The 24,263-nt window shown below is 43.5% G+C and overlaps 1 protein-coding gene and 2 non-coding genes across 7 annotated transcripts in view; 2 read left to right on the plus strand and 1 right to left on the minus strand.

Moving 5' to 3' along the window:
* The window catches only part of PARP16 (poly(ADP-ribose) polymerase family member 16), a 40,575-nt gene extending 34,232 nt beyond the window's left edge, over window positions 1-6,343 (minus strand). For 2 of the 5 annotated variants that reach the window (XM_029236624.1, XM_029236622.1), the window contains exon 1: window positions 5,578-6,087. In XM_029236624.1, the coding sequence (XP_029092457.1) occupies window positions 5,578-5,751 (174 nt within the window). In that variant the 5' untranslated portion in view covers window positions 5,752-6,087. The other 3 variants (XM_029236621.1, XM_029236623.1, XM_029236627.1) reach the window with 3 other exon arrangements.
* An 11,705-nt stretch (window positions 6,344-18,048) lies between these two features.
* On the plus strand, window positions 18,049-18,163 carry LOC114905401. Its single transcript, XR_003796228.1, has one exon. It is a non-coding gene; the product is annotated as a U5 spliceosomal RNA (small nuclear RNA).
* A 5,984-nt stretch (window positions 18,164-24,147) lies between these two features.
* On the plus strand, window positions 24,148-24,263 carry LOC114905389. Its single transcript, XR_003796219.1, has one exon. It is a non-coding gene; the product is annotated as a U5 spliceosomal RNA (small nuclear RNA).

Raw genomic sequence — 24,263 nt, forward strand, 5'->3', positions numbered from 1 at the left:
GTGAATATAACAAAACAGCAACAGACTCACAGATATAAAGAACTAGTGGTTATCAGTGGGAAGAAGGAAGGGGGGAGGGGCAGGAGAGAGGTACAGGATTAGGAGGTACAAACTACTATGTACAAACTAGACAAGCTACAAGGATATGTTGTACAGTGCAGGGAATATAGCCAATATTTTATAATAATTATAAATGGAGTATAACCTTTAAAAATTGTGAATCACTGTTATACACCTGAAACCTATATAATACTGTAAATCAACTAAACCTCAATAAAAGAATTTTTAAAAATTTTAAAACATAAATACATACATACAAGTGAGGAAACTGAGGCTTAGAAAGGTTAAGTACCTTGCCTAGGGTCACACAGCTATTCATTGGCAAGGAAGAGACATGAAGCCAGGTGGCCTGACTCCAGAGTCCATTCTCTGTGATGCTCTCCGACCAAATCAATGGAGAAATTTAGTAATAGACTGAATATTTTAGCCCAAAAGAGTCAATCCAAGTAGGACTTTAAGAGGCTACTTGGGAAGCTTTAGGTATGTTACCTGAATAACACAACCAAGACTGCTACTGGGTATGCTTAAGCCCTGTCAAAGGTAGAGAGAAAGATGTATGTCACGTGTAGTATGGGGCAGGGGCAGAAGATAGAAAACCCTCCATCTAGACAAGAGTTATGAACCACAGTTGGTGACAGTGGAAGGCATTTATCAACAACTGGCTTGAGGAGAAAGTGTGCAGGAGGAAGGTAGGCATTTCTGGGGGCTGGGGAGCAGGCAAAGGGAAAGGTTTTCAAAGCAAGGAGGATGGGAGTGGGGCCTGGAGTGAGGGGGAGGAATCTGAGAGAGAGCATTCCCAGTGGGAAAGAACATGGTGAGGAGGCAGAGAAGGAAACAGTGCCTGTCCCAAAAGGTGGTCAGGGCTCAAATGTCCCTAGGGCCAGAGAGGTGATGAAAATGAGTAAGGGGTTATCCAGGAAAGAATAGTAAGGACTGTGTTGAACTGGAGACCCCTGGCCTAGCAAAGGGACCAGCCACCAACCCCCCCAGCTCCAGCTGTTTTCTGCCCAAGGGCGACCTCTACCCAGGCTATGGAGCCTCAGATTTTTTTTCTTTTTAAAAGAAATCAGTAAGCTGCTTTTTTTTTTTTTTTTTTTGGCCACACCTGAAAGCTTGCAGGATCTTAGTTCCCTGATGGACCAGGGATGGAACCCATGCCCCCTGCAGAGGAAGGGTGCAGTCCTAACCACTGGACACCAGGGAACTCCCCCACACACACTTTTTTTTTTAATTTCCGAATTTCTAAAAGACCAGAGGACAAACAAAATCTGTCATCCCACAGGCCACATTTTCTCAGCCTCTGCTCTGAGGAATAAGGAAGGATTCAGTTGGAGAAGTGGCTGAGGGAGCCTGGGCCAGTCCTGAATGTTGGGCAGTGCTGGGCAGTCACAGGGGTTTGAGAAAGGAAGTCTCAGGAAAGAGGTGGTCTGGGTGACTGAGAAGCCAAGGACAGGGAACCAGCAGGGGGTGAGCAGAGGAGAGAGAGGACCAGTGACCTTAGAAGGAGACAATTCAATCTCTTTGCTTTGAGTCAGGAGGCGGCAGGACAGCCCAGTGGACACTTTGCAACCATGCAGATCACAATCTCCTGGGGAGGCAGCCCAAGAATTTGTGTTTACAGAAGTTGCCACAAGTGATTATTACTACCAGGAAAAGGTGGGGATACTCAGGTTTAGGTGTTAAGCAATGTTGTCCTAGAAGGGCTGGCAGCAGGAAAGAACATCTGAAAAAAATCCTTGTCCAGGAAGATGCCAAAGGCCATAGTTACTAGTTGTGGTTGGAGGTGCTGGAAGGAAATGAACCAAAGGTATAGCCAAGGTCACCAGCCTCGGGGACCTGACAAACAGAGTGACACCTGGAAGTGGGGTGGGCAGGATGGGTGGAGGTCGTGGGCCACTGAGATGAAGGTGGGAAAGATGGACTGCACAGTTACATACAGGTACACCTTGCTTTGCATAAACCTAAGGTATGAAAACCCAGATTTACTAAAACAGATTGGGGGTGAAAGTCTACAAGAGTCCGCTTCATAAAAAGAGTCATCAGGGGGCTTCCCTGGTGGCGCAGTGGTTGAGAATCTGCCTGCTAATGCAGGGGACACAGGTTCGAGCCCTGGTCTGGGAGGATCCCACATGCCATGGAGCAACTAGGCCCGTGCACCACAACTACTGAGCCTGCGCGTCTGGAGCCTGTGCTCCGCAACAAGAGAGGCCGCGATAGTCAGAGGCCCGCGCACCGCGATGAAGAGTGGCCCCAGCTTGCCACAACTAGAGAAAGCCCTCGCACAGAAACGAAGACCTAACACAGCAAAAATAAATAAATAAATTACTAAATTCCTACCCCCATCTTCTTTAAAAAAAAAAAAAGAGTCATCAGGGGAACCCTTTAAAGGGGTGGTTCTCTACCCTGACTACACACCGGCATCACCTGGAGCTGGAGGAGGTCTGCCACCAGCACATATACTGATTAGGCTGATGGTGACAGAGATGATAATAGAACCTACATCGCTAGGTTGTTAGGAAGGTTAAACAAGTTACACATAGTTCTCCTGAGAACAGAAATAAAAAGGTAATCTAAGAGGGACTTCCCTGGTGGCACAGTGGTTAAGAATACTGCCAATGCAGGGGACACGAGTTCCAGCCCTGGTCCGGGAAGATCCCACATGCCGCGGAGCAACTAAGCCCGCGCACCACAACTACTGAGCCTGCGCTCTAGAGCCCGCGAGCCACAACTATTGAGCCCATGTGCCACAACTACTGAAGCCTGCACACCTAGAGCCCGTGCTCCGCAACAAGAGAAGCCACCGCAATGCAAAGCCCGCACGCCGCAACGAAGAGTAGCCACCGCTCGCCGCAACTAAAAATAAAGCCCGCGCGCAGCAATGAAGACCCAACACAGCCATAAATAAATAAATAAATAATAAATTTATTTTTTAAAAAAGTTAACCTTTGAGTCAGAGAGACACAGGTTAGATGCTAAGTTCTGGGCAGCTTTTCTTTAACTCATGTAACATGTGACAAAACGAAACCTAAAGCATGTTTATCTAAGAATGTGCATGCCCCCAGAGGTCGCGCTGGGTCCTGCCTGGTGGGGGGGGGGCCTCGCCTCAGAAAGAGCTCCTGAAAGCCATGCCTAACAGAAAGCCAAGAATCTGCATGGCCTGGGCTAATTTCCCTAACACCAGTGCCCAATAAGGAATACAGCAACAGCGTGGGATGGTAAGAATCTGTCTGTGTTTCTCCAGTGGCCCCCAAGAGAAAGAGTGCATTGTCTAAAACTGTCCCCAAAGGGAGACCCACGTGCAGGACAGTCTGTCTCTACCGAGGAGGAGGCTATTTGGGGCTACCCATATTGCCAATGCTCTCCTAAGGAATTACAGGTATGGGAGGAAGGGTATGCCTCAAACCGAGGGGAGGGATATGGGACAGGGTGAGCTCTATCAGGGGAGCTTATACTTTATCACTTGCTTTTTTTCAAACAAGAATATAATCAAACATTACTTGTGTAATTAAAACGAAATTTTTAAAAGGCATGAATAAATCAAAGCAATTCCAAAGATCCCTTTGTATTTATCCCATATTCATCAAAGTAACCCGATTCTGTTCCAGCAGAAAGAGAACACACTGAGCATTCTAATCCATTTGGATGCTTCTTGGCAAAAACTAATAAAGCGCATTGTGAGGCATCATCTCTGGTGAGTTTGGTCCCTCTGACCCCCAATCTCTCCTCCTCCCTCTACTCCTCCTGAACAGATCTCTCTGTCACCCTGCCACCACAAGGGTCTTTCAGAAATGCATCCTGAATGTCACCAATGACCTCCCAGCCCAAGGATAAAGTCTACACATCTGGGCAGGACATGCCCAGTCCTGTTTGCTCTGGTTGGCCTCATCTCTTTCTGTTCCCCATGAAAGCCACACTAAAGTACAGACTTATCCTTCCTGGTGAGGTCCTGGCTTTCTGCCCATCCTGCTACTCCTCCTGGAATACCCCTTTCCTCCTCTCTGCTCCTCGAAATCCTCCATGTCCCTGGGGACTCAGCAGGGCATCATAACCGCCCCTGGTTAGTGCTCCCTGATTCCAGCCTACTGCCAAGGCCTGGAGTCCTGCTCTGGGCTTCCATGTTGTATATATAGGGCTTACCCCATAGTATAGCTGAGCAGGCTGTTAACCTCTCCTTGAGTCTTTAATTCTGTATTCTCAGCACCTGGCCCACAACAGAAGCTCCATAAATATCCACTGACAAAACTGAAGAAAGTTTCATCCCCAACACTCTGATATCACAAACTCACAAAATTAAATTTCTGAATTTGCAGAACAAACCATGGGGGAAGTCAATCTGCTTGCCTCTTTCTCCAACCTCCCACTCCCTGTACCCGAAACCCCTGTGCACTGTGGTCAAGACCTGAGGTGCCCTCAACACATCCCCAGCCTAAGCTGCAATGGACCTGGTAGGGGACAGGAGGCTGGGCCTTTGTCCCTTGACCACCTGGGAGCAATAGCAAAGAGGATCACCCAATACTGACCACCTCATCGGAGATAATTTTAAACATCTGTTGATTCTAAACATGATCAACATTCTGTTAATGTGGTTCATAACATTAAGAGATTTTCTAATGTTGAACTAATTTCGTATTCCTGGGATAAACCCAACCTATTAATAAGGAATTATTCTTCTTATATATTGCTAGTTTCAGGATCCTTTTATAGAGGATTTCCATATTTATACTCTTGAGTGACATTGGCCTACAATTTTCTTTTCTTGTATCATTCTTATTAGTTTTAGTATCAAGATTACACTACCCTATTTTTCAATACGCTGGAAGAATTGTGTAAAACTGGAATTACTTATTCCCTCAGTGATTGGTAGAACTCACCAATGAAACTGGGTAGGCCTGGAGTTTTCTCTGAGGGAAAATCTTTGACTACTAATTCAATGTCTTTAATGATTATAGGCTTTTGACTTTGTATTTCTTACAGAATCGATTTTGGCAAGTTATATTTTTCTAGGTAATTTCAAACATTTGGATTACAAAGATAACTAATATCTGGAACGCTGACCCTAAGGTGAACTCTGCAAGAAATTAAGTGCCTCCTGAATCATCAGAGAAATAACAGCTCACATGTGTACTGTACATATGTTATAATTTATAAAAGTACTGGCCATATATTACCTCATCTGAAGATGAGGTCCGGGTGGCTTTGGTGACTTATGGTGTCTCATTATTTGCAAAGGGATAGATAACTTCCTATTTAGCAGAACCAGTTGATTCAGATCAACACCCTAAGCCACACTAGGAAATGTTGTGGAGGCCTATGCAACTGTTGAATTCCTCAGTTCACCCCTGGGAGTCACTTGGGAGTGTGAAGGTTGTCGGGAGTGTTCTTAGCTCCTGGAAACAAACCTTCCCCACGGCCAGGCTCGGAATGTTAAGTCCGGGGGCTGGCACCATCACTAACAGGAGTTCCACAGACAACGTGCCCTGCGAAGCAGTGGACAGCACAGGGGAAAAGTACACTCACCAGGGCCTCAAAGTCCTTGCAGTCGTGGCGGGCATAGGATGCGGGGAAGGGCCGCAGTACAGAGTCGCGCTTGTAGCTCTGCAGGGCCGAGGCGAAGAAGCTGCAGCGGAGGTCGGCAGCCAGCACGTCACGGCCCGCCGCCTCCCTGACGGTCGCCCAGCTTGTGGGCTGCATCCCAGGTCGCGGCGTGTTGCCGGAGACGCGCCGGGCGAGGGCTAGGGCCGAGCCTGCGTTCAGCGAGGGGCTGGGTCCGGGGACAATGGGCCGGAGTCCCTAGGCCTGGGGTGAGTTACGCAGAGGGATGAGATGACAGGGGTGAGAACGTGCTGACGAGTGTCTTCTGCGGGGGCCGGGCCGCTCGCCGCCCAGGGGGACGGGCCAGGGAGGAGAGGGATCCGGCCGGGACCGCGCGCGGGTCAGCGGGGGGTTGGGCCTGGGGATAACGGAGCCTGACGGACGGGGGATCCCAGGCCTGGGGGAGGGGCTATGACATGGGGTGAGACGACAAAGTACTGACTCGTGTCCTCTGAAGAGGCCTGAGGTGGGGGGGGCACCCCCAGCGGGGGCCGCGGGCCGAGCCCTCTCCCCACGCCCGGCGAGGCTAAGGCGCTGCACGGGCCTTCCTGCCCCGCCTCCAACAGGCGCCGCCGAAGCCCCAGCGTTCGCCTGGCTGCCCTCGGCGCTGCCTGCGTTCCGCCAGCCGTGCACGTCCACTCGCCGCGCGCCGCGCGCCGCGCGCCGCCCGCCGGATGGACTCCCGCGCCCCATCGCGCGCCCAGGCCTACCTGACCTCCCAACCGCGGTTGCCGCTCCGCCCAGCCCAGCGAGGGCCCGCCCCTTTCCGCTCCCGCCTCCACCCGCTCCCCGGTGCAGGGTGTGTCCGCCCGACCGAGTGAGTGTACCCCAGTTGCCAGGTGTGCGGACCTGGCTGAGTCGCCCACGCTGCTGCGGGCCATCCTCACTGAAGCCCCGAGTAGAAAATGACCCAGGCCCCCTTTTGACCCACCCTTGGACTTGCCTTTGTCCCAGCTCCGCGGGCTCAGCCTGCTCGTCTCTCCTGGGGAATTGCTACTACCTACTGCCTCCCTCTTGAATCATTTCCCCCCAAGATGGGCCGTGCAGAAGGAGCCATTTAACACGCAGGGCAACTGAGTCTCAGACTGCTAGCATGATTGCCCAAGGTTGCACAGCCAGAAGGGGTAAATCTGGGATTCTGAAAACTAAAAGACCTTTCTTCTGCCTTTCAGCCTCCAGAATTCTCTGCATTGCTAAAGTCTCTGGCCTCTCACAAGACATGCCAAGATCCTCCTTTGGGGCCCTGCATGAAAGGGAGCCTGAGGAGACAAGTAATGGGGGAGGGCAGAGGGGAGATTGACCCAACTGTGCAGGAGAGAAGGGACAAGACTCCCATGCCCTCTGCCCATTAGAGAAAACCCCACATTTTGGCCTCATGGTCACATGGAAATCTAAGCACAGGTCATCACTAATTCCTACACCAAGAAGCCCCTCAGCACCCTACCCACACCTCCACATTCCAGCATCCTCTGAGGGAGGAACTTCTCCACATTCTGCATCCAGGCTGAGCAGGACCCTGAGGTCAGAGCACAGGTCCTTGCTGTTGGATTGTATGTATGACTTTGGGAGCAAGAGCGAGACCAGACCCCAGCCACCACAGGGCTTCCCAGGCCGGGGAATGAGTGCTGGCTGCTTCCAGGAGTCTGCATCAAACCTCTGGTTGCTGTGAGGCCTGTACTGCTCCAGAAGCACCAAAAAGTTCTGAGAGCCTTATGGCCTCAGAAAAGGCCCTTAGTGCCCCCAAAGTCCTGGGAGCCTCGTGGGACCCAGGAGTTCTAACACGGCTGCTGAAGCTCAGGCCCAGAAAGGCAGAGCCTGCAGCAGGAGGGCAGGTGACCTGGGAACCATCCCTCCTTCCTCCTCTTATTCACTGTGGGCCCTTAGGCAAGGCTGATGCCAAAAGCTCAGCTTCTCTGTACACCAGGGCTGAATTGAATCTCGGAGACGGAGTTTTGGGTGAAGTGGAAAAGAATAGCTTTATTGGTTTCCCAGACAAAGGGGGCCACAACGGGCTAATGCCTTCAAAACCGTGCATCCCCCCACTTGGAGAAGATAGTGAGAAGTTTTATAGTAATTGTTCAAAGAGGGTGTGATCAGCTTGTGGACATTCTTCTGATGGGTTGGTGGTGAGGTAAGTAGGAGTGATCTCGGAGAGGCAGCAGTGAGTGGTGGCGTGAAGCAAGATATTAATTCCCTGCCCAGGAATTGAACCTGGGTAGCCTGGATAAAAACCAGGAATCCTAGCTACCACACCCCCTGGCTTTTGCCCCCAGTGAAAAATGCATTTCTCATGGAGGCAAAAACTGTAAAAACAGGTACAATGTTTATTATTAGAGACATAGCACAACAAGTGGGAGAGCACACAGAGAAACAGTTTGTTTAGTTAAGACAGAAGCAAGGCAGAAGAGGGGAAAGTGGCAGGGGTGGTGGGGTGGTGGTGGGATGAATTGGGAGATTGGGACTGACATGTATACACTAATATGTATAAAATAGATAACTAATAACAGCCTGCTGTATAAAAATAAATAAAATTAAAAAGAAGCAAGGCAGAGATGCACACCCAGAGAGTAAGGGTGTGGGCATCCTCCCTAATGAGGAGGAGTGCAGTAAAGAGGAGGTTAAGTCATTTATATAGGGCAGTTCTTCCAGGCCTTTGATTACCTTTGGCCAACTATCTGGTTTCTGTTTCCACACCTGACCTGCCCTAGGACCCTCCCCAACATGCGTGCGCAACTTTTTTCCAATATGGATTACAGCCCAGAGGCCTACGGGATGGCCTTAATATCACATGTTATGGGGTGGTGCCCCCTCCTTTTTGACCCCAAGGAGCCTTTCTGCGCATGTGCAATGTCTCCGTTCCCCAAGGATGGGAAATGTATGACCTCTTGATCTTTTAACAGGGTTTAGCCCCTCTCTGTCCCTGCCATAAAAGTGTCCAATGTCTGGTTATTTACCCTATTCCTGTTGCTGGTTTTTATATTGAGGTGCAGATCTCAAAATATAGATGGGAGTCCGGTCATAAATATGTACTCCTGGAGCCTGTTTGTCTCTTGCTTCAGGAAATGTAAACGGGCTGGTAATGAATGTCCGGCCTGCAGCTCATCTTCTTCTCACGCAGGAGGTGTGCATAGGAGGCCAGTTATAAATGCCTAGCCTGGAGCCCATCCATCTCCTACCTCAGAAGTCAGCATCATCAACCCTCAGGTCCAACTGGTCTGGGGTCTGCATGCTTGTGGGCAGCATACCATCCTTAATCGTTAACTTTTCCCTACTGAAGCCCGCGCACCTAGAGCCCGTGCTCCTCAACAAGAGAAGCCACCGCAATGAGAAGCCTGCACAACCGCAATGAAGAGTAGCCCCCGTTCGCCAAAACTAGAGAAAGCCCGCATGCAGCAACGAAGACCCAACACAGCCAAACATAAACAAATAAAATAAATAAATTTATTTTTTTTAAAAATTCGCTGGTTCTTTCTTCTGTCAATTTACAACTACTGCTGACCCCTCTAGTGAATTTATTTATTATTTTTGGCTGTGTTAGGTCTTTGTTGCTGTGTGTGGGCTTTCTCTGGCTATGGTGAGCAGGGGCTACTCTCCATTGCGGTCCGCGGGCTTCTCACTATGGTGGCTTCTCTTGTTGCAGAGCATGGGCCCCTGGCACACGGGCTTCAATAGTTGCAGTACACAGGCTCAGTAGTTGTGGCACGTGGGCTCAGTAATTGTGGTGTACAGGCTCAGTAGTTGTGGCTCGTAGGCTCTAGAGCACAGGCTCAGTAGTCGTGGCACACGGGCTTAGTTGCTCCATGGCATGTGGGATCTTCCCGGACCAGGGCTCAAACCCATGTCCCCTGCATTGGCAGGCAGATTCTTAACCACTGCGCCACCAGGGAAGTCCCCTCTAGTGAATTTTTCATTTCAATTATTGTACTTTTCAACTCCAGCATTTCCATTTGTTTCTTTTTAAATAATTTGTATCTTATTTCTATCAATAAGATATTCTCTACTTGATATAACATTGTCCTGATTCCTTCCTTTACTTCTTTAATCACTTCCTTTCATTTCTTGAACATATTTATAATGGCTACTTTGAAGCTTTGCCTGTTAAACCAACATCTGGTTGCTTTCACAGGCAGTTTTTGTTGACTTTTTTTTTTTTTCCCAGTGTATGGGTCACACTTTCCTCTATCTTTGCATGTCTCACAATTTTTTGCTGCAGTCTCAAGTCCAGGTTGTCACCTGTGCTTCTGACCAACTGGCTATAAATAAGAGGTTCCCATGTCCCCCTCCTTGGATTTGATTACTTTTCTTCAGTGGCTCACGGAATTCAGAAAAAAAGTTAACTTACTGTCTAAAAGGATAGAACGCAGGAAGAGCCAGATGAAAGAGATGACAGGGCAAGTATGGGGGAAGGGGCACAGAATGCCGATGCTCTTTCTGGGCACACCATTCTCCCTGCATCACCACATATTCCCCAACCCCAAAGCTCTCTCAACCCCACCCTTTTTGGATTTTTATGGAGGCCTTATTACTTAGGCATGGTTGATTAAATCATTGGCCACTGGTGACTTATTCAACCTCCATCCGCTCTCCCCTCTCTGGAGGTGATTAATGTCATCATATCAACAGTGATAAGTCATGTTGATGTATGTACCTTTGAAATGAGATGATGAAAATGACAATACACCTATGTGGTCTTCCTCTCAAAAACACATTACCCCAGTCTAATCATGAGAAAAACATCGGACAAATTCCAACAGAGGAGGATTCTGTAAAATATCAAAATATCAAAACTGTCAAAGTCATCAAAACAAGGAAAGTCTAAGAAACTCACAGCCCAGAGGAATGTAAGGAGACAACGAAATACAGTGTAGTATCCTGGGTAGGATCCTTCAACAGAAAAAGGCCATTAGATAAAAACCAAGAAAATCTGAATAAACTACAGACTATTGATTCATTAATTATAACAAATGTACCATATTAACAATAACATGTTAATGATTGGGGTAACTGGGTGTGGGGTATACAGAAACTCCACATTATCTTCATAATTTTTCTTTAAATTTTTAAAATAAGTTCGAAACTTTTCTTAAAAAATTAAGTTTACTGGGCTTCCCTGGTGGCGCAGTGGTTGACAGTCCGCCTGCTGATGCAGGGGACATGGGTTCGTGCCCCAGTCCAGGAGGATCCCACATGCCGCGGAGCAGCTGGGCCCGTGAGCAGTGGCCGCTGAGCCTGCGCGTCAGGAGCCTGTGCTCCGCGACGGGAGGGGCCACAACAGTGAGGGGCCCGTGTACCGCAAAAAAAAAAAAAAAAAAAAATTAAGTCTACTTAAAAATCCATTATTGTTAAGTTGAGTTTAGGATATAAATGCAGAGATAATTTATGATGGAAAATCTATTAATGTAATTTCCCACATTCATATATTAAAAGGGAAAACATATGATTATCTCAATAGCCACCTACACTGCAAGAAGAAAAAAAATGCAATATACTAGGAACAGAATGCTATTAGTTTAATCAAAACAATTTTTATCAGATACATTTTGAGGCCCAGTACAAAATGAAGATGCAGGACCTTTGCTCAAAAATTATTAAGAATTTCATGAAGGGAGAGGGCAGACAGCAGAAGCAAGAAGAACTACAATTTTGCAGCCTGTGGAAGGAAAACCACATCCCCAGAAAGATAGACAAAATGAAAAGGCAGAGGACTTTGTACCAGATGAAGGAACAAGATAAAACCCCAGAAAAACAACTAAATGAAGTGGAGATAGGCAACCTTCCAGAAAAAGAATTCAGAATAATGATAGTGAAGATGATCCAGGACCTCGGAAAAAAAATGGAGGTAAAGATCGAGAAGATGCAAGAAATGTTTAACAAAGACCTAGAATAATTAAAGAACAAACACATAGAAGAATTAAAGAACAAACAAACAGAGATGAACAATACAATAACTGAAATGAAAAATACACTAGAAGGAATCAATAGCAGAATAACTGAGGCAGAAGAATGGATAAGTGACCTGGAAGACAGTATGGTGGAATTCACTGCCATGAAACAGAATAAAGAAAAAAGAATAAAAAGAAATGAAGACAGCCTAAGACACCTCTGGGGCAACATTAAACGCAACAACATTCACATTATAGTGGTCCCAGAAGGAGAAGAGAGAGAGAAAGGACCCGAGAAAATATTTGAAGACATTATAGTCAAAAACTTCCATAATATGGGAAAGGAAATAGTCACCCAAGTCCAGGAAGCACAGAGAGTCCCAGGCAGGATAAACCCAAGGAGAAACACGCCAAGACACATAGTAATCAAATTAACAAAAATTAAAGACAAAGAAAAATTATTGAAAGCAACAAGGGAAAAATAACATACAAGGGAACTCCCATAAGGTTAACAGGTGATTTCTCAGCAGAAACTCTACAAGCCAGAAGGGAGTGGCATGATATAGTTAAAGTGATGAAAGGGAAGAACCTACAACCAAGATTACTCTACCTGGCAAGGATCTCATTCAGATTCAACAGAGAAATCAAAAACTTTACAGACAAGCAAAAGCTAAGAGAATTCAGCACCACCAAACCAGCTCTACAACAAATGCTAAAGGAACTTCTCTAAGTGGGAAACACAAGAGAAGAAAAGGACCTACAAAAACAAACCCGTAGCAATTAAGAAAATGGTAATAGGAACATACACATCAATAATCACCTTAAACGTGAATGGATTAAATGCTCCAACCAAAAGACACAGGCTTGCTGAATGGATACAAAAATAAGACCCGTATATATGCTGTCTACAAGAGACCCACTTCAGACCTAAGGACACATACAGACTGAAAGTGAGGGGATGGAAAAAGATATTCCATGCAAATCAAAAGAAAGCTGGAGTAGCAATTCTCATATCAGACAAAATAGATTTTAAAATAAAGACTATTACAAGAGGCAAAGAAGGACATTACATAATGATCAAGTGTTCAACCCAAGAAGATGATATAACAATTATAAATATATATGCACCCAACATAGGAGCACCTCAATACATAAGGCAACTGCTAACAGCTATAAAAGAGGAAATCGACAGTAACACAATAATAGTGGGGGACTTTAACACTTCACTTACGCCAATGGATAGATCATCCAAACAGAAAATTAACAAGGAAACACAAGCTTTAAATGACACAATAGATCAGATAGACTTAATTGATATTTATAGGACATTCCCTCCAAACACAGCAGATTACACTTTCATCTCAAGTGCACACGGAACGTTCTCCAGGATAGATCACATCTTGGGTCACAAATCAAACCTCAGTAAATTTAAGAAAACTGAAATCATATCAAGCATCTTTTCTGACCACAACGCTATGATATTAGAAATCAATTACAGGGAAAAAACGTAAAAAACACAAACACATGGAGGCTAAACAATACGCTACTAAATAACCAAAAGATCACTGAAGAAATCAAAGAGGAAATCAAAAAAATACCTAGAAACAAATGACAATGAAAACATGATGATCCAAAACCTATGGGATGCAGCAAATGCAGTTCTAGGAGGGAAGTTTATAGCAGTACAAGCCTACCTCAAGAAATAAGAAAAATCTCAAATAAACAATCTAACCTTACACCTAAAGGAACTAGAAAAAGAAGAACAAACAAAACCCAGAGTTAGCAGAAGGAAAGAAATCATAAAGACCAAAGCAGAAATACATGAAATAGAAACAAAGAAAACAATAGCAAAGATCAATAAAACTAAAAGCTGGTTCTCTGAGAAGATAAACAAAATTGATAAGCCATTAGCCAGACTCATCAGGAAAAAGAGGGAAAGGACTCAAATCAATAAAATTAGAAATGAAAAAGGAGAAGTTACAACAGACACCACAAAAATACAAAGCATCCTAAGAGATTACTACAGGCAAATCTACGCCAATAAAATGGACAACCTGGAAGAAATGGTCAAATTCTTAGAAAGGTATAACTTTCCAAGACTGAACCAGGAAGAAAGAGAAAATACGAACAGACCAATCAGAAGTAATGAAATTGAAACTGTGATTAAAAATCTTCCAACAAACAAAAGTCCAGGACCAGATGGCTTCACAGGTGAATTCTATCAAACATTTAGAGAAGAGCTAACACCATCCTTCTCAAACTCTTCCAAAAAACTGCAGAGGAAGGAACAGTCCCAAACTCATTCTATGAGGCCACCATCACCCTGATACCAAAACCAGACAAAGATACTACAAAAAAAGAAAATTACAGACCTATATCACTGATGAATATAGATGCAAAAATCCTCAAGAAAATACTAGCAAACAGAATCCAACAACATATTAAAAGGATCATACACCATGATCAAGTGGGATTTATCCCAGGGATGCAAGGATTCTTCAGTATACGCAAATCAATCAATGTGATACACCATACTAACAAATTGAAGAATAAAAACCATATAATCATCTCAGTAGATGCAGAAAAAGCTCTTGACAAAATTGAACACCGATTTATGATAAAAACTCTCCAGAAAGCGGGCATAGAGGGAACCTACCTCAACATAATAAAGGCCATATATGACAAACCCACAGCAAACATCATTCTCAATGGTGAAAAACTGAAAGCATTTCCTCTAAGATCAGGAACAAGACAAGGATGTCCACTCTCACCACTATTATTCAACATAGTATTGGAAGTCCTAGCCACGGCAATCAGAGAAGAAAAAGAAATAAAAGGAATCCAAATCGGAAAAGAAGAAGTAAAACTGTCACTTTTTGCAGATGACATGATACTATACTTAGAGAATCCTAAAGATGCCACCAGAAAACTACTAGAGCTAATCAATGAATTTGGTAAAGTTGCAGGATACAAAATTAATGCACAGAAATCTCTTGCATTCCTATATACTAATGATGAAAAATCTGAAAGAGAAATTAAGGAAACACTCCCATTTACCATTGCAACAAAAAGAATGAAATACCTAGGAATAAACCTACCTAAGGAGACAAAAGACCTGTATGAAGAAAACTATAAGACACTGATGAAAGAAATTAAAGATGATACAAACAGATGGAGAGATATACCATGTTCTTGGATTGGAAGAATCAATATTGTGAAAATGACTATACTACCCAAAGCAATCTACAGATTCAATGCAATCCCTATCAAATTACCATTGGCATTTTTTACAGAACTAGAACAAAAAATCTTAATATTTGTATGGAGACACAAAAGACCCCAAATAACGAAAGTAGTCTTGAGGGAAAAAAACGGAGCTGGAGGAATCAGACTCCCTGACTTCAGACTATACTACAAAGCTACAGTCATCAAGACAATACGGCACTGGCACAAAAACAGAAATATTGATCAATGGAACAAGATAGAAAACCCAGGGATAACCCACGCACCTATGGTCAACTAGTCTATGACAAAGAAGGCAAGGATATACAATGGAGAAAGACAATCTCCTCAATAAGTGGTGCTGGGAAAACTGGACAGCTACATGTAAAAGAATGAAATTAGAACACTCCCTAACACCATACACAAAAATAAACTCAAAATGGATTAGAAACCTAAACGTAAGATCAGACACTATAAAACCCTTAGAGGAAAACACAGGAAGAACACTCTTTGACATAAGTCACAGCAAGATCTTTTTTGATCCACCTCCTAGAGTAATGGAAATAAAAACAAAAATAAACAAATGGGACTTAATGAAACTTAAAAGCTTTTGCACAGCAAAAGAAACCATAAAGAAAACGAAAAGACAACTCTCAGAATGGGAGAAAATATTTGCAAATGAATCAACGGACAAAGGATTGATCTCCAAAATATATAAACAGCTCATGCAGCTCAATATTAAAAAAAAAACAACTCAATCCAATAATGGGTAGAAGACCTAAATAGACATTTCTCCAAAGAAGACATACAGATGGCCAAGAAGCACATGAAAAGCTGCTCAACATCACAAATTATTAGAGAAATGCAAATCAAAACTACAATGAGGTATCACCTCTCACCAGTTAGAATGGGTATCATCAGAAAATCTACAAACAACAAATGCTGGAGAGGGTGTGGAGAAAAGGGAACCCTCTTGCACTGTTGGTGGGAATGTAAATTGATACAGACACTATGGAGAACAGTATGGAGGTTCCTTAAAAAACTAAAAGTAGAACTACCATACAACCCAGCAATCCCACTACTAGTTATATTCCCAGAGAAAACCATAATTCAAAAAGACATATGCACCCCAATGTTCATTGCAGCACTATTTACAATAGCCAGGTCATGGAAGCAATCTAAATGCCCATCAACAGACAACTGGGTAAAGAAGATGTGGTACATATACACAGTGGAATATTACTCAGCCATAAAAAGGAATGAAATTGGGTCATTTGTAGAGACGTGGTTGTAAGTCAGAAAGAGAAAAACAAATATCGTATATTAACACATATATGTGGAACCTAGAAAAATAGTACAGATGAACTGGTTTGCAGGGCAGAAATTGAGACAGAGATGTAGAGGACAAATGTATGGACACCAAAGGGGGAAAGTGGCGGGGGGTGGTGGTGGTGGTGGTGTGATGAATTGGGAGACTGGGATTGACATGTATGCACTGATGTGTATAAAATGGATGACTAATAAGAACCTGCTGTATAAAAAAATAAAATAAAATTCAAAAAAAAGTCATCCTTCACCAAAAAAATTGATTAATTAATTAATTAATTAATGAAAATAAATTATAAATAAAAAGTTAGGGAAGGGCTTCCCTGGTGGTGCAGTGGTTGAGAGTCCACCTGCCGATGCAGGGGATGCGGGTTCGTGCCCCGGTCTGGGAAGATCCCGCGTGCCGCGGAGCGGCTAGGCCCGTGAGCCATGGCCACTGAGCCTGTGCTCTGCAACGGGAGAGGCCACAGCAGTGAGAGGCCTGTGTACCAAAAAAAAAAAAAAAAAAAAAAGTTAGGGGAAAAAAAGAACTACCATACAACCCAGCAATCCCACTACTGGGCATAAACCCTGAGAAAACCATAATTCAAAAAGAGTCATGTACCACAATGTTCATTGCAGCACTATTTACAATCGCCAGGACATAGAAGCAACCTAAGTGTCCATCGACAGATGAATGGATAAAGAAGATGTGGCACATATATACAATGGAATATTACTCAGCCATAAAAAGAAATGAAATTGAGTTATTTGTAGTGAGGTGGATGGACCTAGAGTCTCATACAGAGTGAAGTAGGTCAGAAAGAAAAAAACAAATACCGTATTGTCACATATATATGGAATCTAAAAAAAAAAAAGGGTTCTGAAGAACCTAGGGGCAGGACAGGAATAAAGACACAGACATAGAGAATGGACTTGAGGACACAGGGAGGGAAGGGTAAGCTGGGATGAAGTGAGAGAGTGTCGTGGAATTATATATACTACCAAACGTAAAATAGATAGCTAGTGGGAAGCAGCCACATAGCACAGTGAGATCAGCTCCGTGTTTTGTGACCACCTAGAAGGGTGGGATAGGGAGGGTGAGAGGGAGATGCAAGAGGGAAGAGATATGGGGATATATGTATATGTATAGCTGATTCACTTTGTTATAAAGCAGAAACTAACACACCATTGTAAAGCAACTATACTCCAATAAAGATGTTAAAAAATTTAAAAGAAAAAAAAGTGAAGTAAATCTAACCAAAATAATCTTTATGGTAAAATTATAAAACTGTATGAAATGACATAAAAGTAGACCTCAATGATGGGAAAGATTCATAATGTTCATGAATATGATATACAATGTTATATGATATATAAATAACATTTTTAAAGTAATAAAATGAATACTTGATGCCTCCCTCCCAGTTTACAAAAGAAGATATTGCCAACACCTTTGAAACCTCTGTGGTCCTTTCCACAATCTTACCCCTCACTCCACACTGTAGGTAACCAGTATCCTGGATTTCATATTAACCATTACTTTGCTATTCTCATGGCCCACCCCCACCCCAACTATCAGAAAATTATGTTATTTAAAAGATATCATAGTCCCAGTGTACAAATAGATAAAATCATAACGTCTTTAGTAGGCAAGGATGGAGTTAAGATCCCAGGCAGCCAAGCCACCGCTTTGCCCCTTAAAGGTGGCCCCAGAGCAGTGGTTGAATACAGTACTAAGATATTTCCGGAGTGTAAAGGGAGATTATTCAGGTTCATTTGCATACCCATAATACACTGCAAATAGTTTAATTGTTTTCAAGTTAATAAAAATTTCTTTCTTACTCAACTTTTCTAAGTATGAAAATATTATTTTCAGAATTCCTTGAATAAATTTATTCCGGCAGTAACTCTGGGGATAAATAGCCACCATCAGTGAACTAGGAGTTGTAGTTACTAGAAAAATGAGTTGCGCAGGCTGTTTGGTATACTCTGGTTTCTCTTCATATCGAATAAATCTTTCGCCTTTTACTAAAGATTTCCGTGGAGAGAAACAACTGAGTCTTAACAATAATTTTTTGAGGCCTTGCTTTGGTAAGGCTGCCTAACTGTGGTAAAAACAGAAGAATTAATACTTTTTTGCTTTTAAGAGCAAAACTACTTGCAAGTTTTTGTGTGGCTCTATGTGTGGGTGTGTTGATGTGAAATTAATTTTCTAGATACTTGTGTTCCACGAGGTGTAGTTTTATGTGTTTGTAGTTTTTTTCTGTTCTTTCATTTCTGGGGGTGGGGGGGTGGTTACAGAGTTACATATTTTGCAGATGCAAATAAAAGCTAGATTGGGGCTTTCCTGGTGTTCCAGTGGGTAAGAATTCCTGGTCCCCGTACAAAATACCGAGTTTCAATCCAACTGGATCCTGTATGCATACATGCCAGAATTAAGATTCACTAAAAAGCCCACATTCTGCAACTAAAACCCAGTACAGCCTAAATAAATACCGAAGTAAAAGGGAAAATTATCATTTTTTAAAAAAGAAGCTTGATAAAAAAGAAACAGGTGAAATTGATATTAATAACACAGTTTACTTAATCAAATAGGTTTTTCTAAAATGTTGTATGTTCTGTGTCTGGATAATATAAGTAATCATTGAGTGGGACTTCTCTGGTGGTCTAGTGGTAAAAAATCCATTTTCCAGTGTAGGAGCCTGCAGGCTGCCACTTCGACCCCATGCAACCAAAATAAACAAATAAAACAAAAATAAAAGAATTCCAAATCTTTTCGTTCAACAGAGTGTAGGGAAGACTTCCTTCAGTTGTCACCTGAAAATTCATTATATGGTAGTATAACCAAGCAGGACACTATGGGGTCTTCCCAAGTCAGAACCCCCCCACACACACACAGTGTCCTCTGCCTGCTTGCTGTTTGTAAAAAAAACTTTAGCCTCCTAGGCCTTCCGGAAGTTCCAAATAATAAACTTAAGCAGAGAAGTGAGAAAATGCAGAAACAAGGGAAAACAGTCAAGCAAAACAAAAAAATTGTTCAGCTATTAAACAAAGTCAAGGACTTTTAGTTCCCCGTCAAGGTCTACAGATAATATTCTGAGCTATATTCTTTGAGCTGTTTTGCAGAGACTGAAATCCCCATCAGAAAAAAGAAGTTAACTGTATGCTGACCACAAGTACATAGACCCCAGCTGTGTTGGAACTGCCTGAAGATTGATGATGTTGATTCCCTATTAATTCACCACCAACCAATCAGAAGAATGTCCACAGCTGATTACTCACACCACAACCCTCTCCTGCACCCTGTCTTTAGAAGCATTTTCCTGAAAACCATCAGGCCTTAACTACCTGGATTCCTTGCTTGGTGCCCTGCAATGAATGCTGCACTTTCCTTCAACAGAACCGAGTGTCAGGGGAATTACTGGAGGCGTGGGCGAGCAGACCCAAGTTCTATTTGGTCACAGTAGTGAGTGACACTGTTGAAACCCCTTCCACCTACTGATTCATGGGGAAAAGCTTTCTCAGGTTACAGCTATAAAAACGGGGGTGGGGGGAAGCATTGAAACTGAACTCTGTCTTCTCTAGCAATAAGTATTGGGTTGGCCAAAAAGTTCATTCGGCGTTTTCCGTAAGATGTTAAAACCCCGAACTAACTCTTTTACCAACCCAAGACTACGCATCCATCTAATTAAGAAATGCTGTTCCAACACAATGACTTTTTTTTTTTAATTTTTGTTGTTGTTGTTGTTCTCTGCCAATGTAAGAGGTGGAAAGTATCTCTTGGAAACTTTATTTATTTATTTAAATATTTATTCATTTTGGCTGCTCTGGGTGTTAGTTGCAGCATGTGGGAACTTCGTTGCAGTGTGCGGGATCTTTAGTTGTGGCACACATGCGGGATCTAGTTCTCTGACAAGGGATTGAACCTGGGCCCCCTGCATTGGGAGTGCAGAGTCTTACCCACTGGACCACCAGGGAAGTCCCGACACTTTTATGTTTAATAATTATCAAAGGTTGTAATATATTTATGTTGTATTGATCAAGCATGTACTAATAACTGTAATAAGTCAATCCAGAAGAAAAACATTAGTGCATAAAATTTTAAGTTCAGGGACTTCCCTGATGGTCCAGTGGGTAAGAATCCACACTCCCGAAGCAGGGGGCCCGGGTTCAATCACTGGGTGGGGAACTGGATCCTGCATGCATGCCACAATTAAGAGTCTGCATGCCACAGCTAAGAGTCCACATGCCGCAACTAAACATGCCACAACAAAGATCCCACGTGCTGCAACTAAGACCCAGAGCAGCCTAAATAATAAATATTTTAAAAAATTTTTAAGGATTTGAAAGGATTAAAGGATGTGAAAAACGTTTTAAAATTCAATTAATGTACTTATTTTGTCATAGAAGAATATGATTGGGTGATCAATAAAATACTTTCAGGTATAAAAATGTAATTGTATTAAATTCTTGGGGAAATGGAAGCGGAAAAAAAAGTTCAAGAATCAAAAGGAATTATGCAAAAACTTAAAAAAAAAAATTACAGGGACTTCACTGGTGGTGCAGTGGTTAAGAATCCGCCTGCCAATGCAGGGGACATAGGTTCAAGCCCTGGTCTGGGAAGATCCCACATGCCGTGGAGCAACTAAGCCCGTGTGCCACAACTACTGAGCTTGCGCTCTAGAGCCCACGAGCCACAATTACTGAAGCCCGAGTGCTTAGCACCTGTGCTCCGAAACAAGAGAAGCCACCGCAATGAGAAGCCCGCGCACCACAACGAAGAGTAGCCCCCGCTCGCTGTAACTAGAGAAAGCCCGTGTGCAGCAACGAAGACCCAACGCAGCCAATAAATTAATTAATTTATTTATTAAAAAATAATTACAAACGGTAGGTATCAAATTTCTTGGGTATTTATCTTCCACTGGTTACAATTTAAAGTGACGTAACAGGGGCAGAACAGGAATAAAGACACAGATGTAGAGAATGGACTTGAGGACACAGGGAGGGAGAAGGTTAAGCTGGGACGAAGTGAGAGAGTAGCATTGACATATATACATTACCAAAAGTAAAACAGATAGCTAGTGGGAAGCAGCCGCATAGCACAGGGAGATCAGCTCGGTGCTTTGTGTCCACCTAGAGGCGTGGGATAGGGTGGGTGGGAGGGAGACGCAAGAGGGAGGAGATATGGGGATATATGTATATGTATAGCTGATTCACTTTGTTATACAGCAGAAACTAATACAACATTGTAAAGCAATTATGCTCCAATAATGATGTAAAAAAAAATTAAGTGATGTAACAATTTAGAGTATCAATATTTACAATGTACAATATTCATCTTTTGCATCTATTTAAACATATCATGTTGTAAGTTATCTTACGAAAACTGTACATATGATCTTTAAAATGTGCAAGAGAAACATAGTTTCAAAATTCTTTCAGTGAGGCCTGAGAGAAAACGTTGGAATCCCTTTCCTTAAGAGGTGGGCCTTGTGGCAGGAATTGAACACTAAAAGGGAAGCAGCACCTCCTTGTGGCAAATAGACGTTGCAGCAGAAATGAGCAAGGGACAAGAGCTGAGACCTAGAGGCTCAGTTCACCTTCCACAGAAGCGTGCTTCTCCACTGCAGAATCTGAAAGGGTTAGGTGTCGTTCCAACTCTCAGACCTGCCACTTGTAGCTGTGGCCTCTGGAATCCAGCCACAACAAATAGGAACCAGAGAACAATCCACAAGAACAGGCAAGGCTAGGGACTTCCCTGGCGGCGCAGTGGTTAAGAATCTGCCTGCCAATGCAGGGGACACAGGTTTGAGCCCTGGTCCGCGAAGATCCCACATGCCGCAGAGCAACTAAGCCCATGCACCACAAGTGCTGAGCCTGTTCGCTAGAGCCCGCAAGCCACAACTACTGTGCCCGCGTGCCACGACTACTGAAGCGTGTGTGCCTAGAGCCCGTGCTCTGCAACAAGAGAAGCCACCGCAATGAGAAGCCCATGCACCACAAGAGAGTAGCCCCAACTCGTCACAACTAGAGAAAGCCAGGGTGCAGCAATAAAGACCCAACGCAGCCAAAAATAAATAAAAATTTAATTAATAAATAAATAAAAGGAGTCTTATTAATTGAATATCCACTGTGAAAAGTAGCTCTTTCCTTTACTTAAAAAAAAAAAAAAGTTAACCTTCCTTGTGGTCCTATAACCAGTGAAAGCTGCCCAGGACCTTCTAGAATGGAGGAGACCAAAGGTCCCCTACAATCTAGGAGCAGGGAAACACTCTTCAGAGAGTTGCTCCTTTCCTGTCCCCTCAGTGCCTTAGCCCCAGACCAAGCCCTGTGAGGTAAATAGCTATCATTGTAGTGCTGGACCTCTGCATCTCCATGGGTCTTTAACTCCCCATTACTCTGTGAAATACAGCAAGAATGCAAAAGAGTATCAAAACAAATGTAGGCGTGAATGAATCTCACAAACATTATGCTAAGTGAAAGAAGCCAGTCACAAAAAGCCACAGGTTTTATGCTTCCATTTATATGAAATGTCCAGAGTAGGTGCAGACAGAAAGTAGGTTAGTGTTTGGTAGAGGCTGGGGGATGGGGAAGATGGGGAATAATTGCTAATGGGTACAGTTTCTTTTTGGGTTGATGAAGATGTTCTAAAACTACACTGTGGGGACTTCCCTGGTGGTCCAGTGGTTAAGACTCTGAGCTTCCACTGCAGGAGGGGCAGGTTCCATCCCTGTTGGGGGAACTAAGATCCCACATGCCCCACGGGGAAGGCCAAAAAAAACCTAAAAAAAAAACTATAAAAACTCCACTAGACTGTGATGATCGCACAATTCTGTGAATATGCTAAAAACCATTGAATTGTACACATTAAATTGGTGAACTTTATGGTAAGTGGATTATATCCCCCCCAAAAGCTGTTTTTAAAATGTATTAGACAAATTTAAATCAAATATATGTCAAATGTGATCGACTTGTTAGCAAAAGAACCAGCAAAAAGAAATGCAAACAAACATGACAGCTCAGAGAAGGTGTCAAAGTTGGGAAGTGGAACACTGACACAAGATGCCAGAAAAAAACAAAAGGAGCTTCAGTTTCCTTTCCCAAGATGGTTCAGTTACTACAATAGTTAAGAAGGAGTCTGTGTAGGCCGGGCGACCGAGCAGCTGAGCACCGCTGAGGAGAGTACAGCTCATTTTAAAAACACAGGGTGAGACTCGAGGTCTGAAACTGAAATACAAGATTTCATCGCCATGAGTAGCATCAGATGAGGAGGCAGGAAACCTGAAACCGAGCGGAGGGCGCAATCTCCATTTTTTTTTTTTTTTTTTTTTTTGCCGCTTAGCTTAAGGGATCTTAGCTCCCCCACCAGGGATGGAACCCCGCCCAGGAAGTGAAAGCTCCGAGTCCTAACCACTGGACCGCCAGGGAATTCCGCAAGCTGCAATTTTAAAGAAGACACCGCTACGAATTTTTCACAAACGGCTTAATATTCTAGAGTGTACATCCCAGACGTGCACGGTGCAAAACAGACAAAACACCTGTGCGCCCACCACTCACTTTAAGAAAAAGGAAATTGTCAAATTTTAAAACTCCCGAATGCCCTCACTCCACCAAAGGGAGAAAACCACGGTCCTGAATTTTGTGCCGATTACTTACTTGCAATTTTTTTCTTTTCCAATTTAACTGCAAAGTCTTTAACAGAAATCAAACTCAGATGTACAAATGTACAAAACATAAAACCTGGGTCTCTGATCAGTCCGGCGTGTGGATGCCAGCCTGCCAAAATCCTCCGCTTCGCCGCCTAGTGGTGACGCATGGGCACTGTGTGAATACTAATATCTTTCCCGAACGGAAAGGACGCAGGCTTGCCTTTTTTGCATACCCACAGTGCACTGCACGTAGTACAAGTTTAAAATGGCAAAATTTTAAATTATCTTCTACTTATATTTTCTAAAATTAGACCCTTTATTTACAGACTAGTCTAGAAATTTTTGATCAGGCACTGGATCTTGGTGTTAACTAGCCACTATCAGTGTTCTAGGAGTTTCTCTTACCCCAGGTGTGAGTAACGAAAACGTTTGTCATACTCTGGTTTCTCTTCAGATCGTATAAATCTTTCGCCTTTTACTAAAGATTTCCGTGGAGAGGAACAACTCTGAGTTTTAAACTAATTTTTTGAGGCCTTGTTTCGGCAAGGCT

This window comes from Monodon monoceros, unplaced genomic scaffold (assembly GCF_005190385.1).
Source record: "Monodon monoceros isolate NGI ecotype Baffin Bay Population unplaced genomic scaffold, NGI_Narwhal_1 Super_Scaffold_21, whole genome shotgun sequence".
Lineage (NCBI taxonomy): Eukaryota > Metazoa > Chordata > Mammalia > Artiodactyla > Monodontidae > Monodon > Monodon monoceros.